The sequence below is a fragment of the Panthera onca genome, chromosome A1 (assembly GCF_046562875.1).
Source record: "Panthera onca isolate mPanOnc1 chromosome A1, mPanOnc1 haplotype 2, whole genome shotgun sequence".
Classification (NCBI taxonomy): domain Eukaryota; kingdom Metazoa; phylum Chordata; class Mammalia; order Carnivora; family Felidae; genus Panthera; species Panthera onca.
The window spans coordinates 226,037,102-226,052,413 of NC_138339.1; the positions used below are offsets into that span (position 1 = coordinate 226,037,102).

Here is a 15,312-nt window from a genome sequence, read left to right on the forward strand (position 1 = left end):
TAACTGGTCACAGAAGCAGATCTAAGAGGATCTTTTCCATCCATGAACTTTTCTTGGTCTTGTTTCTTAATACATCAGGAAGAAATGTGTTGTGTTGCGTGGGTTGAATGAAGCTCCCCATTCTACTCCCACATGGCTGACTTGTGTAGATTATCTGATCAGTCAGATGATGTGAGGAGTGGGTGGTACAAAATAGAAAAGAAGCCAGGATTCTAGACAGTCTGCAGATCTGAGCTGGTTGCCTGGGTACCAACTGAGAGATCTCCTAGCAGAAAGGGGTGGAGGGAGGAAGAAAGGAGTTGATTGGTGAGTGGTTGGAGACCGCAAGAGCATTGGGAAGGCAATGGGAGGTCAAGCTTGCATTTTTTTCTGTCTTCCAAGTATAAAATTTTGAAAAGGCAATTTTTATTGGGTTTATGCAATTTGCAAATGCAACACTTGGGTTGCTGCTTTGGGACCAGAATTTGCTGATTGCCATCTGGGGTTCCTAACAAATTATTTTGTGAGGTAAGCACGTTCCTCTTCGACCCAGAATGGGAAGGAAGTGTTCAAGGAAGAATGGCCTAGACACATAGTTAGCGGAGTTGGCATTGACAGACCCCAGGGGCTATATATAAAATTCACTGGACACAGAAGGCAATAGCTCAGAAGCAGACCAAGCCAATAAGGCAAATAAGCACCATTTTTGTCTGTTTAAATGGCTTCTCAGTTATTATCTTTCCTCTTATCCAAATTTGGTGAGTCTAAAAGGTCTGATGATGTTAGAAACCAAGGATGCTCATTCAGTGTTGCTCCCTTCCTAAGAGAGCCACATGGCACCCAAGAAAGCCAAGTAAACAAATCTATACCGCCCTTCATCTTACAGGACCTGTATCGCCCCCTCTCTTCGGATGATTTGGATTCAGTAGGAGACTCAGTGTAAAAGAGACAATGGAGCATTGTATATGGTTTGTGATTGGGTGAAGGTGTTTCACATTTCCTAAGAAAAGTCTAACAGCAAAATAAACAAAAGGGTTTTGCATACCTTGAAATTATGAACTCAATTCCTCTGAAAGTAAAAATGCAGGCATTTTATATTCATGATCTTAATCCTTGAAGAAGATTTATATACCTGAGGTTTTTGTGCAAGGCCTGGGTTTAGATGAATTTCATGTATGACCCGATATTGAGTATAAGAACAAGCTAATGATATAGTGATATAGGGTCATTAATTTCTGCAGATACAGTTTTCATTTAACCATAAGTAGACATATAGATACAAATTTCCTGTACTGTTGGTCAAGCAAATTAAAATGGCACCAGCAGACATTTTTTTTCTTCTTTTTCAAATTTGGATTGCTGATTTTTTAAAGATGCTTCTACTGCAAAGTAATAAAAATACTCAGGTAGATTTTTTTCTCCCTGCACAATAGACAAAGCTACTTATTTTGTGGGTTAATATGTCTAAGGAAAAACACTCATGCTGAGGACACTCCTCATGAAGATTCCAACGATAAGCTTTAGGAACTTTCCTAGCTTTTGTTGTCAACTAAATTTTTTTAAACTTCCCTTTCATTAGAAACAGCATAAATGTAGCTTGAACGATATACCAACACGAAGAACTTGTTCGATGGCATTGCTATAAATGACATAATTCCTCCCTACAACCGTATATGTAATTTTTCAAATGTTGAAAAGGCTGAAGCTAGAAAGCTTTTTTTTTTTTTTTTTTTTTTTAACACACAGACCCCAAAAAATTGGGTCTGGAGTTTTTTCTAAGAAGAAGAATCCATTTGAAAAGCAAAATTCTCTTAAATGGTGCTGTTTAAACCAGGCCCCCCCAAAGTCCAAAACTCCGTTCAGATAAATCCTGGCTCTCACTGATGTTTTGGAAATTTTCGTATGCAAAACTGCTTTTGTATTAAACCAAGTAAGTCTGTGATTATAACCCACTGTTTAACATTAACCTACTAATTCTGCTCTTCTGGTCCTCTGTTTTAAAAATCATAGTCAGCTTTGCTTAAACATAAAATAATTATTTTCAAATCTGAATGTTAAAAATTAATTTAATGTGTATGGTCTATTGTATGTAAGCCATACCCTAGTGATCATTTAGTTTTACTAGTTCAAACACTAACAATTTAAGACTTGTGAAGCATGGTTTTGATATTGTACAGGCTTGACATATCTCAGTAGGTGATAAATTAAAAATGTATGATGCCATTTGGAGGCCTTTCCTTGCATTTTTTTTCAAATTTTACTTGAAAACTGAATTTAAAAACAAAGTGTTTGATTCAAGATGGAGAGAAATTCAGTTGTCATATACTGTTTTAAATGTTATCAATTTATCTCCTTGATAAATTGCTCAACTATCAAATTTTACCATCTGGTTTATAGTTACATATGTTACCATCTCACTTTCCAAGTGAATAAAATATTTCAACCAAAAGAAGGCAAAAAAAAAAAAAAAAAGAGTCCAGGCAATCTAACAGCATCTGAAAACGTAGCCTTATAATAATTAGTGCCTCATTATCCTGTCTGTTGGAGAGAAAGACACTTCTCTGGCAGGTTATTCGAACCGCAAACTGAATCATTCCATCTTGAAAGAACAGTTCATAATAATACCTGTTCCAGACTTCAGGTTTTAAAACTGTTTCCAATAGAAATGAACAGAGACTCCTGCTGAGATCAAAAGGCTGCTTTGTTTTAGCTGAAACAGTAAACATCTGTGAAGTTGCCTATGCTGGTGTCTGTTCTAGTTATGTCTTTGTAAAATGCATTACTTAATACAGTTGAGTCCATAAAAGATTAGTATGTATTTGACTGAACTGTCAAAAATGCAAAGAAAGCAGTGGAACAGTTAACTTAAATCTGGCGGGGTCAGATGGTCCAGAACAAAAATAAATTCCAAAAATTTCAGCTTCCCTGCACTGTCAATCTTAGGGACAAGCGCTGCTTAGCAAGGTCCAATAAGTGCTATTTGTTCTGGATAAGTGGCAGATATTGCCAATTGATATGAAGCCCATGGCTTTGTTTAGACATGGCTAAAAGAAACTGTACTTGTACTAACTGCCGATAGATAGCATGGCCAGCTTTCCATTCAGGCAGTTCCAAAGGAAATGCAGTTCCACAGCATTTAATCTTTTGAACATATGACTTTTATTAAAGGACTGTTCAGAGGCAATATATATCATTTACTTTTTGAAACTAAAGTCCCTCAGAGATTGAAACAACACACCATTTATAGACTTTGAGATCTCTTTCTATGCAGAGCGTAATTCCATTATACTAAAGGAGAAATTAAAAAAAAATTCTTAGCGACAAACCAGAAGTTTTCAGTTCACCAGTGGACTCAAATTGATGATTTATAGGCACTTAAGATTTACTTACGCACAGAATTCTTTTTAAAAAATTAGGCACTGAACTTTAAAATTATTCTGAGAAGGAGAGAGCTCAAGCAAAAGCCATGCATTTTTGTTCTTATGGTCAACCTTAAGTGTGCCATGAAGACCTTGTGCTCTAGTTAAAATTTTGACACTTCTTCATTTGCACGCACTTGTTTTTCTTAGACATCGTAGAAAAAGATAGGATAAGTATTTCCTCTGCTTTCAGCATTTTAGAAATGCAAAACAATAATAGATCAAGTGTGAAGTTCAGTGTGAACTCAAAAGACGGGTTCTGAAAACCATGTGGTGGTTTATTTCTTCTTTGTCTTGCTTTCATCAGTCAAGTGGGGGAAGAAATCCACAATGTTTCTATACCATCCATAGGCTTTTAAGATGGTGTCAGGTCCACTCATCTGTACACATCCCGGGTGTATCCTAAAATCATTTGAACCAACATTTATGTACTATATGTATTCCCTACATTAGCCAGCAGGGCTATTAGGTTGCACCCACTGCAAATCTATACTTTATTGGGCTTTTTTTTTTTTCCTTTCCCCATTTAAAAGCAATGAAGTCTAAATGCTAAATTTCTTGATGAAAGTAGAAAATAATATTCTTGAAAAATAATCCCATGCATTTGAGCTATTGGACTACTAAATTTTTCCTGTGTGGCCATATATCTATACAGGTGTGTGGGTGTCTATGTAAATTTTCAGGGCTCTGTGTGTATATGGGTGTGCTTATATACGTGTTTGTGTATGTTTATAGACCATAAATAGTAAAACATGGTGTTTGTGACACAGCCTTATACGTTACTGGCTCTTGTGGAACTGTATATGGATCTTGTAAAACCTAAATGCCACAAATTGTTAAATGTGACATAGTAGTTGGGGCATTTTTAAGTTCAAAAGCAGTATGCTGAACTAGTAAGGCAAAATGGTTCCTAATAGATGTAATGATTTATTTAACAAACAAACAAAAAATTGGAATCCAGATACACAAAAAATGTGGCATTGAAACAAACCCAAAGTTGTGTTAATTTTTAAGTATAAGCACACATCAGTGTTTGTTTCGTTATGTCTTGATATTCAGTTATTAAAATGAGTAAATACTGTCACTGATGTTTTCTCTAGTGTATGCACTGATGACATGTATTGGTTGTCAATCCATATTCACTAAGAATGAAACATTGATTTATAGAGTTGTGAGTAGTTGAGTGTTAATATTGAAACATAAATATAAAATAATCCAAACTGTGTTTGAGTTGAAGTAGGTTGGTAACAAAGCCAGATAACCTGTAAGGCAATTTTGTATGTTCTTTCAAAACACTATTCTGAACTGTTGACGTATTTTCAGTAGTAACCTTCCTATACTTGCTATGTGTGTGTATATATCTGCATAAATATATACACACTTGAAAATGTTAATCAAACGGATTTACTATATATGCATACATTTGCCCATTTATACATATTTGCATTAGTTTTGCTAGCATCTCTAATTGTGCATGTGAGTGAGAACTGTATTTGTTTGAGATAGCCCACAAGAGTGTAGTGTAAAAATTAGAAATATATTGAATTCAATATACCGATTGCCTGATGCAGTTTGTTATACTGTCAGCTGAAAAATATTTGTAATTTTGTGCCTGTAACGCATGTGGAAAAGATAGGAAATCTGAGGCCCTAGCTGTAATTTTCAAGAGTGCATGATATATAGTGTCTTTAAAATGTGGTTCATTTTAGTAAGGATGATGGATAAATGGTGCATGTAATACATGGGTGTTTGTATTATATATGGCCACAAAAAGGTTTTGAAGCCAGGATAGTAGGCATCTGAAAGGTCACAGGCAAAGAAGTATGAAAGCTAATTTTCCTGTGGTGTGTATTTTTTATGTTATATTCATCAACAAACAAGGAATTGACTTATTTGTCCTAAGGACTTTTTACTTCAAAATACACTATGAATGTTGTACATTTGGATGAAATTTTTACAAAGAGGGTGACCTAGTTTCTGTATACAGTTTGAGTGGCTTGGATGTATATTCTCTTAAAAAGAGCATTTGGTGTCAAAATGTTTTAAAAATCCATCAGTTGAGGCCATCGTAGAGTTTTATAGTGCTAAATGATGAGATGTTTCATTGAACTACCCAGTTTTCAAAGTTCCATCACCTTGTGTTGTGGTTTCATTGTAAAGTGTTATAGCTTGTATTCCGCACTGGACCATGTTATTCCCCTCAAAGTTAACTTTGTGACACTTACCACCTTAGAATAACTATGTAATAAACAGGAAAAACCACCTATGTTGTTCAGTGAGTTTCTTTCAGAAAACTTATAAGTAGACACGGAAATGGAAATGACTTTGAGGGGTAATCTTTACCTTTGTAATTGTGTGTATGGCATTCTTGTGATGTGATTAGCACCAGCAAAGTGATACTTGAGATACTGCAGAATGGCATCCCATGACATCTAAAGTGTAAAATATTGGCAATAACAAACAACAAAATGAGAAGACTATGTGATGAAGAATTCGGGTTCAGCTGGTCATATTAAAATCATTAATATACTTTTCTCTCAGGGTTGTCTTAAGGGTGAATTTGTCAGACCAATGGCCGACTGATTGAAAAAAGAATTGGCTTGCATTTTTTTAGACATACTAACTGTCTCCTGGGTTTGAAGGCATTTTTTGCAAGGTCATCGAGTTGTAGGGTGGGGGAAATGATCATGTAGATATATGTACATGGGTGTGTAAACAAGTTTTTTTAAATCACTGAATAAATAAGTATATAAAATAAGTAAATATATGATAAAATAAATAGTGATGATAATAAAATGCTTGCTTACCCAGCGTCAGTCTAGAATAAAAATCCATACTTTATTTAATGCATAATGTGGGGTAAGGGAGAATAGAAAACTCTACTGGCTTAGTTAGAAAAGTATTTTACAGTAAAATTGTTATGGAAGTCCAAAATTCTAGTTTTAAATCTAACATTTTTAGTAGGTTCTTTTTAGCCTTAAAATTGTAGTTTACTTTAGTTGGTTCTCTTTATTTGTTCCATGATAACCTGAATGTAACCAGTGCCCAAAGCAATAATGGTACAACTGGAAGAAATGTTTACAAATTTATAAATTCCAAATTGTATTTATGCTTTCTTAATATAGCAGAGTTTAAAATAAAGTATAGTAGGTGCCTGGAAGAGTAGTGAGCTCCCTTCATCACAGACTAGGAATCTCATTTGGGAGTTAATCATGGGGGGAATTATTTTATTGAGAGGTGATAAACTAGATGACTTTCTGGTCCCCTTTCCAAACTATGATTTCATGAAGAATAACTCCTCAGGGGAGACATTGTGTCCCCCTCCCCCAAAACAACAGTCTCTTCAAGACAAATGGTTCAGATTTTAAATTGATACATCTTGGCCTGACTCTTGAGGCAAGAGAGCTGCCTGATCAAACAAAATTGCAGCTAAATACATTTATTTTTGAATGTTTGGCTCACATGGGTGGCTTCAGTATCATAGATTTAATCCCAGTATTCCCATTTTCTTTTTTTCTTCCTCTGAGTAAACCAATTTCATGAATAACGGGTCTTCAGTCTTTTAAAAACTGTGACCGAATCTTTATGATAACATTTTACATTTTTCAATATTGATTCTTGTTACACACACGATTACTTGTCATAAACTGTATTTAGGCTAACATGTTATGAAGAATGCAGATAGAGGAATTTGAAAAAAAGGAATTCCCTTTCTCTTGTTTCACATAATAACACCTTACTAGTTATTACGGATCAACGTCACCAACTTGTTCTATACGCACTCGGAGAGCAAATGAATGTATGGTTTGTCTATACTCATATAGAATCCTTGGGTTTTAAGCTTTCTACACTAAGAGTATGATTTAATTTTTTTTTTTTTTTATTAAAGGAGGTCATCTTTACAGATTCTGTAGACTTCAAGTCAAGATCACCAAGACAGTAGTTTGAGTTTGGTAACTATTTATTGGTTGCATTTTCTTTATAAAGTTGATCCACTTGATTTTCAAATTATTTTTTTTTTACAGTTTTTCAAATCAATATTAACAAAGTAATAATTGTATGCCAAGACAGAATGTGGAGTGGAAGTAATACAATTATCCAATCAAAGCTAAAGTTATCTGGTGAGATTTTTCTACCTCGAGTAGATCAGTTGCATCAATTGGATATTTTTGAAAACTATTCAGTGTAGTCCTCAGGTGAGTGACACCATTAATACAATGGCAGAGGTAACTAGTACCATTATATTTAAAATGAAATGTTTTTAACTACATAGTCATCAGATACATCTTGGTAAAATGTGGTTAGAGCTGTTATGTCAGCTTTCTCACTTCAAAAAGTGTGATATGTTCTCCATCTGTTATATGATCCCAAGCTGAAAAGCTACACTTCGGATGTGTTCTTACTTAGGGCAGTCCTTTTATGAAGGTATGCCATAAAAGCATCCAGGTGCCAGCAACCTGCCCACCTGGTTTCCATTAAATCAGCTTGGAGGTGATAACATTTCAAATGTCACAATGTCTCTTAGAGCAGCTAATTGCATTAAATTCTAAAATAACTGTATGTTCTGTACTATGCACCCAGATGTCTTAGAACTAGCAAACTAAAGCAAACATAAAATCTTATCATTATGTATACTATAAAATGGTTTGTCTGTCCAGAAAAGCCAAATAACTAAACTGATTTCACTTGTAAGCATGCAAAAATATAAGTGGGCTTTTCGGCTTCTGTCGGTCACAAATAAAGCTGGTTAATCTCATTGGGTTAATTCTAAAGAGCAAAAATTTACACATTTTCCCTTTACGATTTTCAAAATCCTTCAATCAGACTTATGGGCAGTAATCAAAATGTTCCAACACTGTCTAAATTAGTATATTTAGGATTAGTAACTAGCATACACAAAGAGCCATGTTTATTATTGAATCACTTCAGCTAGGAGAGAGGACAAAAAACATTAAGTGACAAAATCAGAATCCAAAAAATAACAGTCTGCAAGCATATCTATGTAATAAATATAACATTTAACATGAATAAATAGGAAGTCTTACACTTGATCCAAAACACCAACCTCTCAAATACAGACTAGGGAGATCTGACATATCTGTGAGCTCAGTGTCAGGCTAAAAAGCTATGGTGCTATCAATAAGCCGATGTGATCTTACCGTGCATTAATATTCTGTTCACAAGGAAGAAAGCTCTGTCCTCTGCTCTGGGCTGGTCAGGTACACCTAGAATATTACATTTGTTTTAACACTAGCATTAACAAGAGTTATTGAGAACTGGAGTGTATCCATAGGAAGGTAAAGAGGTTATGGAGCTCTGTCACATGATGAACAATAAAAAAAAAAAAAAAACAACTCTGGGAATATCCAAATTGAAGGGGTGCAGTAACTATTTCCAACTTCCAGAAGCACTGTCCTATGAAAAATGGATTAGACCTGTAATGGGTAGCTCCAGAGGTGAGAGCTAAGACCAATAAAGGAAAATGTAGAAGGACATCATTTCAACATACGGAAGAACTTTCTTGGCCTCATATGAACAATTAAGGGGCTACCTCAAGAAATAATGTGTTCACTGGCGGAGGTGTTTGGACAGAGGCCATTTTACCACATGGCTGGGATTTTTATAGTGGGAATTTGGTCTTTGAATAGAAGTAGGGTGGAATAGGTAATATTTAAGGCTTACTCCAATCCCTGAAATTCTTTTAATCTATGAATAATCATTGTCTTAGAAAAGGGTATAATGTTAACTATCTTCTTTGGGAAAAAGAAGTGATAACCCCATTAAAAATCTAATACTCTGAATCTTTTACTCTGAGCATAAAATAAAATGGGAACATTCCTCTTGGAGTTCTATTTGTAATTAAGTAAATTTTTCTCTTAAAAAATGCTGTTACCCTCAGCATGAAATTTGAAATTACCTTGGGTACATTTTCAAACCTGAAGTCGAAAATAAGCAATTCTAAAAGTAAGCAAACTTGTGTTAACTCTACCTTTTTTTTTTTTTTTTTCCAAACCAGAGCCTAAAATCCTTGAGGGGTTTTTGTCATAAGGCAGAGAAAACACAGCTGGCGTTGTGGCAAGCATTCAGGGCATCAGACGTTTGGCTGAACTGTTAAAAATGCAATTAGTTAGTTGATAAGGCATTTAACTGAATAATGTCCGGCAAGTTTATAGCACATTACAGTTTAAAAGATGTTTTCATATACTTTGGGTCAGAGTTCTTTTTTGTTTTTTTAATGTTGATCTATTATTTTTGAGACAGAGTGTGAGCAGGGGAGGGGCAGAGAAAGAGGGAAACAGAATCTGAAGCAGGTTCCAGGCTCTAAGCTGCCAGCACAGATCCTGACATGGGGCTGGAACTCACGGACCTCGAGATCTGAGCCGAAGTCAGACGCTTAACCGACTGAGCCATCCAGGTGCCCCTGGGTCAGAGTTCTGTTTTGAGTATCTGATATTATTAAAAGAACAAGCTTTTGGAATTGAGTGCATAACTGTGGACATCTTTGCTAGGAAACATGCTACTAGTCTATTAATTCGAGTGCTTGATGAAAGAATGTGTCTTTGTATTCTAAAATTTAAAACACCATATGACAAGACAGCACCTGCCACCCCAAACCGCAATGTGTCTACATTATTAAACACCACTTGTGATGCTGCTGGAAGAAATTCAAGGATCAGAAAGCCCAGAAGAGAAGGTCTACATTTTAGACATTTACTTACTGCTTTTCTGCTTGGAACAACATTATGTCTACAGCAAAAGCAATGACACAAGGGATAAAAGGCCTCACTTTCTGGAAAACACACACCTTCCTCTCAAATGTGGTAATGTTAATGTTTATTTTCTCCAGACATCGACATCGTAAATCTGCCTTGTTTAAGCCTTGTATTCCAGTATTACGAATACAAGGTTTTCACAAACAGACTTCGGTAAAAGTCAGCAGAGCGTGACTTAGAAGCTCATACATTTACAGTACCTTCGACAGAGTTGATTATGACTGCATAGTATCATCTCAAGAGAAAACTGTTTCAATGTCATGATTTGGATCCCTCTTTCTAGCCTGATATAGGATAAATGTGTTCTGCTGGTCACAAAGGGAGGCTAGATGAGATGGAAAAGACCCCGCTCAAGTCACCAGACTGATTGATTGATGGGGGAATTCTCATGATATAGGAAAATAAAGGGCACACCACACAAACTATGTGGCCTTCGGGGGTATTCTGGAGTAACCTCAAAACTTCTAGGATGCCCTATACAGAAGCAGATGTATCCTTTCCGCGAATTTAACTTTTACCCCAATGTCAGCTGTCAGCTTTGATGAACTTGTCCAGTGGAGCATATTTATCTTAGCCAAACCTGGGAGAACAGGCAGTGGACTCAAATGGCCCTGCAGTGATTTAAGTAACATTCCCCGAATGATATTAGTCCTTTTGGTGAAAACTATAACCTTTGCTTTTACGTGAAGATACTATTGGGGGTAAAGGAATTACATAAAACTTTCTCCTCCCTCCTACTTCGTGTCCTGTTAAGGCTAGATGCAGTGGGGAGGAGGTTGAAGGGAAACAGGTAAGCAGAAGAAAAATAGGTCAACTTTGCTTCTCGCCACCTCTTCATTATTAATTCAACTACAGATGCTCTTTCCCTTCTCTCTGCTCCACAGACAGCCGGCACCATGAGCCAATGCCGCCCCCTCACCGCCTCCTGCTCCCATCAGGCCAACCAAGTGGATAAACCCAGGGAAACAGAAGGAAGATCTTTTAGGACAAGCTGTGTTCACTGTTTAGAAATAGCATTGAAATGTGCAGATTGTTTTCTCAAGGAATAGATGCAGAGATGGGAAGGTTCATTGTTAAAGTCCTGCCCTGTAGCTAATCATAGTACTAAATATTTGGTATTGTTTCACCCTCTGAGCTTTGTAATAGAGCTGTTACCCTGTCTGCTCTCATTGGTCTTGGGTCAAAATACACCAAAAATACAAGGGAATCACCAGGCTTAGGCTTTTATTCCTGTCTTTGCCTCAGACTTATTTTGTAACAGTTAACATATCGATAACCGGCTTAGTACTTGTGTCTTTATTGCAAAGTGGAATTAACAAACCCACTCTATAACCTTTCTCCAACGATGTGGTAAGCCTCAATATTTTTTTTTGGAAAATTCCATAAAATAAACGGAAGAGGATTTTTTTTTTTTCCTATGGTGAGAATAGAAAACTCATTGGATGAGATCAGAGTGGCACCATATTTGAGGCCTGTTTGCAGATAGACTGTGGAAAAGTGAGGTGAGATGCTTAAAATCTGACAAACCTAAACAGTAAGCTGTGGGATGCTGATTTTGAGAAAAAGGAATAGAAAGTCAAGGAACATCCAAATTTAGAGTGATTATCCTGACACAGTTAAACCATCCATTACTGGTTAATAGGGTGGGAAAGAGAAGCAATCCAATTGAATAAAAACCTCCCTTTTCAAGTGTTCAGAGCAAATCCTCCCTGGTGACGGGTGCAGTTACTTCCCGAGATTCTGGGCTGGGCATAGCATCTGGAGACTGGCACCCGGACCCAGTGTTTTCATTCTCTGTGTCTGTTCCCTTTTGCAGAGCTCTCAACATGGAGGTTCCTCTACTTCCCTTGCATCCACCAAAGTCTGCAGCTCAATGGACGAGAATGACGGACCTGGAGAAGGTGGTGAGCTTGGGAACTTGGTATCTGAGGAGAAGGCTTCCCTTGTGCAGGGGGGAGAGGATGGGTTGGCTAAATTTACTTCAGAAAACCGTAACTTTGGGAGCATTATGAAATAGAAGCTTAACACAGCTCCTGGGGGCCAGAGGAAGGGGATAGGATTGCATATAGTTTCTCCCAGGGATCATATCTACTCTATGGGAACAGGAAAAGGGAATTAGCCCGATTTGGAGATATTTCACATCCTCTGAGGGTATAAGTATTCTAAGAAGGCCAGCTATTGCCTACTTTGAAAATAAAAGGAAGTAATGGCTGCCTTTGTTTTCCCCAATTCTGATCACTTGCAGTATATTAAAGTATACTTACTCTCTTGATTGACTGGTTTGGCCCCACAGATGTACTTAAGTGAACTCAATGTGTGAAAACATGGCCTTACAAAAAGAATTACTTGATAGCAATTGCAAAAAATATTCTTTGTACCTTAAGCTAGTACATTTTAGAATTTCTCTTTGATGTGGTCAAATGACCTGGATTCCAGAATTGACTTTTTCACTGACTCGTTGAATTGTTTTGGATAAGCCTCTTCAGCTTTTTTTCACCTTGGTTCCCCTTCTATAAAATTGTGTAAGACTGTACTATATGCCTCTTTCCTCGCTGGGGGTCATTATCAGGCTCAAGTCAATTATGAGAAAGTATTTAGAAAAGTATAAAACTGATATGATCAAGTCACTGTTAAAGAATCAGCATCCCTCATTTGTTTGAAATGATATTATTTAGTTTTCCAGAAAAAGTACCTTTGGGGGGAAGCACTTTGATGATGTCAAATGAGATAAGCGATTTGCACATGAATTCTTTCCTGACTACCATGCAGTATCAGATTTTTTTTTTTTTTTTGCATTTCCAGAACTATGAAATTCAACCATCTCGAAGTCCCTTTTGTTTTACTGTGTACTTGTATCTACCTAATGAAATGAACTGGTCCTTGGCTAAGACTTCAACAAAGACTTCTTAGCCAAAAGCCTAAAAGATACATTTTTATCAATAGGAAAAAAAAAAAAATCCCAAGCCGTGCACTCCAGATGGGTGCCTCAGCGATGCATCCACTGGAAGGACGGATGAAGTACCTCCTTCCGTTTCCCATCTGGAGTCAGACTTGCTTCTGACAGCCAAGCATGGCTATTTTTATTATCCATGTAGTAAAGAGCCTTAAGACCGTGTCATCTGAGAGATGTTTTATAAATTGGGGTGCTTTGCAGTGCATTTGAAACTTCTCCAGCCATCTCCTCTAATTCCCATGGAGTAGACAAAAATCCCCAGGCTAAGTCTTTCAAACAGAGGCAAAATTATTGGCTTCTTTGGGTGTGAGATGGTGGGGATTAGGGAAGGGGTGTTAATTGGCTTCAGCTCTCACTTTATTCTGGAGACCACTGTGATAGCTTCCGGTGGGTAAAGACTCAAATGTCACCTATAAAGAGGTAAAGAGGCTGCACAAATAAATGCCAGGGGTAAAAATAGCAGCAGCAAATGTCCTACTTTGTACAACCCTTTCCAGAAATTCCATCCACCCTAGAATCCAGAGTGGTACAGATGGAGCATGGTCACAGAACCAGAATAAGGGTCCTAACGCACATGTGTGATAATTGTGAGTTTCCATTTGTTGTCCCCCAATGATGAGGACTAACGGAGAATACAAAAATCACCCAGAAAGTCGAGGCACCGCCTGAGGTTTTAATTTTATTGCGAGAAGAAATGTTTAGTCTCAGTTTATGATTAAAGGTCAGAATAGGAGCACATTTAGAAAACACACTAGGCCTTCCATCACATTTTGTATTCGGTTTGCCTGAGGGAGAGCTAGGATTTATACCTTTAAAGCATGTAAATTTTAGAGCCCAGCAATAAAAGGCTTTTTACACCCCTAAGATGGTAAAGGTTATCCAATATATTTATGTGACCTAAGTGTGGCTTATTTAGTTTTATGGCCTCAGATATTTAAAGCATTATTAGGCATTTGTAAAATGTTTCAAAATGCATTTTAAGGGGGAAAATGTGTTGTGTTAGTGGCACTAACATAATTGAAACTACAAAACTGTTCTGTTCACAGACATAATAAATATTGCAATTTTAACTCAACATCTGCTATGCAGGTTGCTGGTGAGAACATTTGTCTAAAATCTGGTCATTGATACTGGGGAGGGGTGACACTCCGGGCTTAGTTCATAAGGAATTTTACGGAGATCTCCACTTCAGGATGTAGTAAAGCTAAGTGTCCAAACAGCAGGCATGCTTCATGCTTGTACCCTGTCAAGCAGCCCGGCGCCCCCTATAAACTCCATTTTCCTACTGAGCCATCCCTAGGAATGTCATTTCTCTGTAGACAGGGGGTGTTCCGTAAACACTATTGATCACATTGGCATGAAACCCACAGAGCCGAACTTCCTCCTCAGAATCCCCACTGTCCCTCTTCCATCGGTGGGAATGGACCCCATACGTTCTACGTTTCCTTTTAGTTTATCATTCGTCTTAGTAAAACACTGTCGAGTATGGAGTGTCGGCAGCGGGGCTTGCCTCACTGTACGGAAAGTGACATATTGATTCTGAATCAGTTCCAGTCTATCCGATGATACTTCTAAATGTCTCTCTGGTGCAACATCTGTGTTCCCTTTTCTGCCGATAAAAATGTACTAATGATTCTTTCAGAAGTGTTGGAGGAAGGCTTCCAGATTCCAGCCACAATAACAGAACGATATAAAGTCGGAAGAACAATAGGGGATGGAAATTTTGCTGTTGTCAAGGAATGTGTAGAAAGGTGAGAAGGATCTCATTTGCATCGAACTTTAAAGGAGACATTTGGCATTATGTTTTCCAAGATTGTGTCTTTATTTGCAGTCTGTGGCACATATGGAACAGGTTAATGTCTCAACTCCAGATGTAACAAAAAAAAAAAACATTTAAAGAAAGAAAAGTCCATCTAACAACAGATTTGAAAAATGTAGTGATTTCTGGGACAATCTATAAATTAAGGACTTTGATTTTTCTTTTTTAATGTACTCAGCAAAACTTTGCCAGATCTTTCAGGTGAGTCCTTTTATTTTGGTAAAAAAAAAAACCCAACATATTGAGCAGTTTTTTCTGCACTTTCTGGAGCCATTTTGTAGAGGTCAGAACGTTTTTGTATACAGTGAATTCTAACATGATATATCATCAAATTAAATGTAATAATCTTGCTTTAAAACACATCTGTAC

General features: G+C 37.0%; 1 protein-coding gene across 8 annotated transcripts in view; it reads left to right on the plus strand.

The window, feature by feature from the left end:
- The window catches only part of DCLK1 (doublecortin like kinase 1), a 345,761-nt gene that overhangs the window by 266,806 nt on the left and 63,643 nt on the right, over positions 1-15,312 (plus strand). For 4 of the 8 annotated variants that reach the window (XM_060637357.3, XM_060637355.3, XM_060637360.3 and 1 more), the window contains 2 exons: positions 11,988-12,072; positions 14,767-14,875. In XM_060637357.3, coding sequence (XP_060493340.1) covers positions 11,988-12,072; positions 14,767-14,875 — 194 coding nt within the window. Of the gene's footprint in view, positions 1-865; positions 5,661-11,987; positions 12,076-14,766; positions 14,876-15,312 lie in introns of those variants that run through there. The other 4 variants (XM_060637356.3, XM_060637354.3, XM_060637361.3 and 1 more) reach the window with 2 other exon arrangements.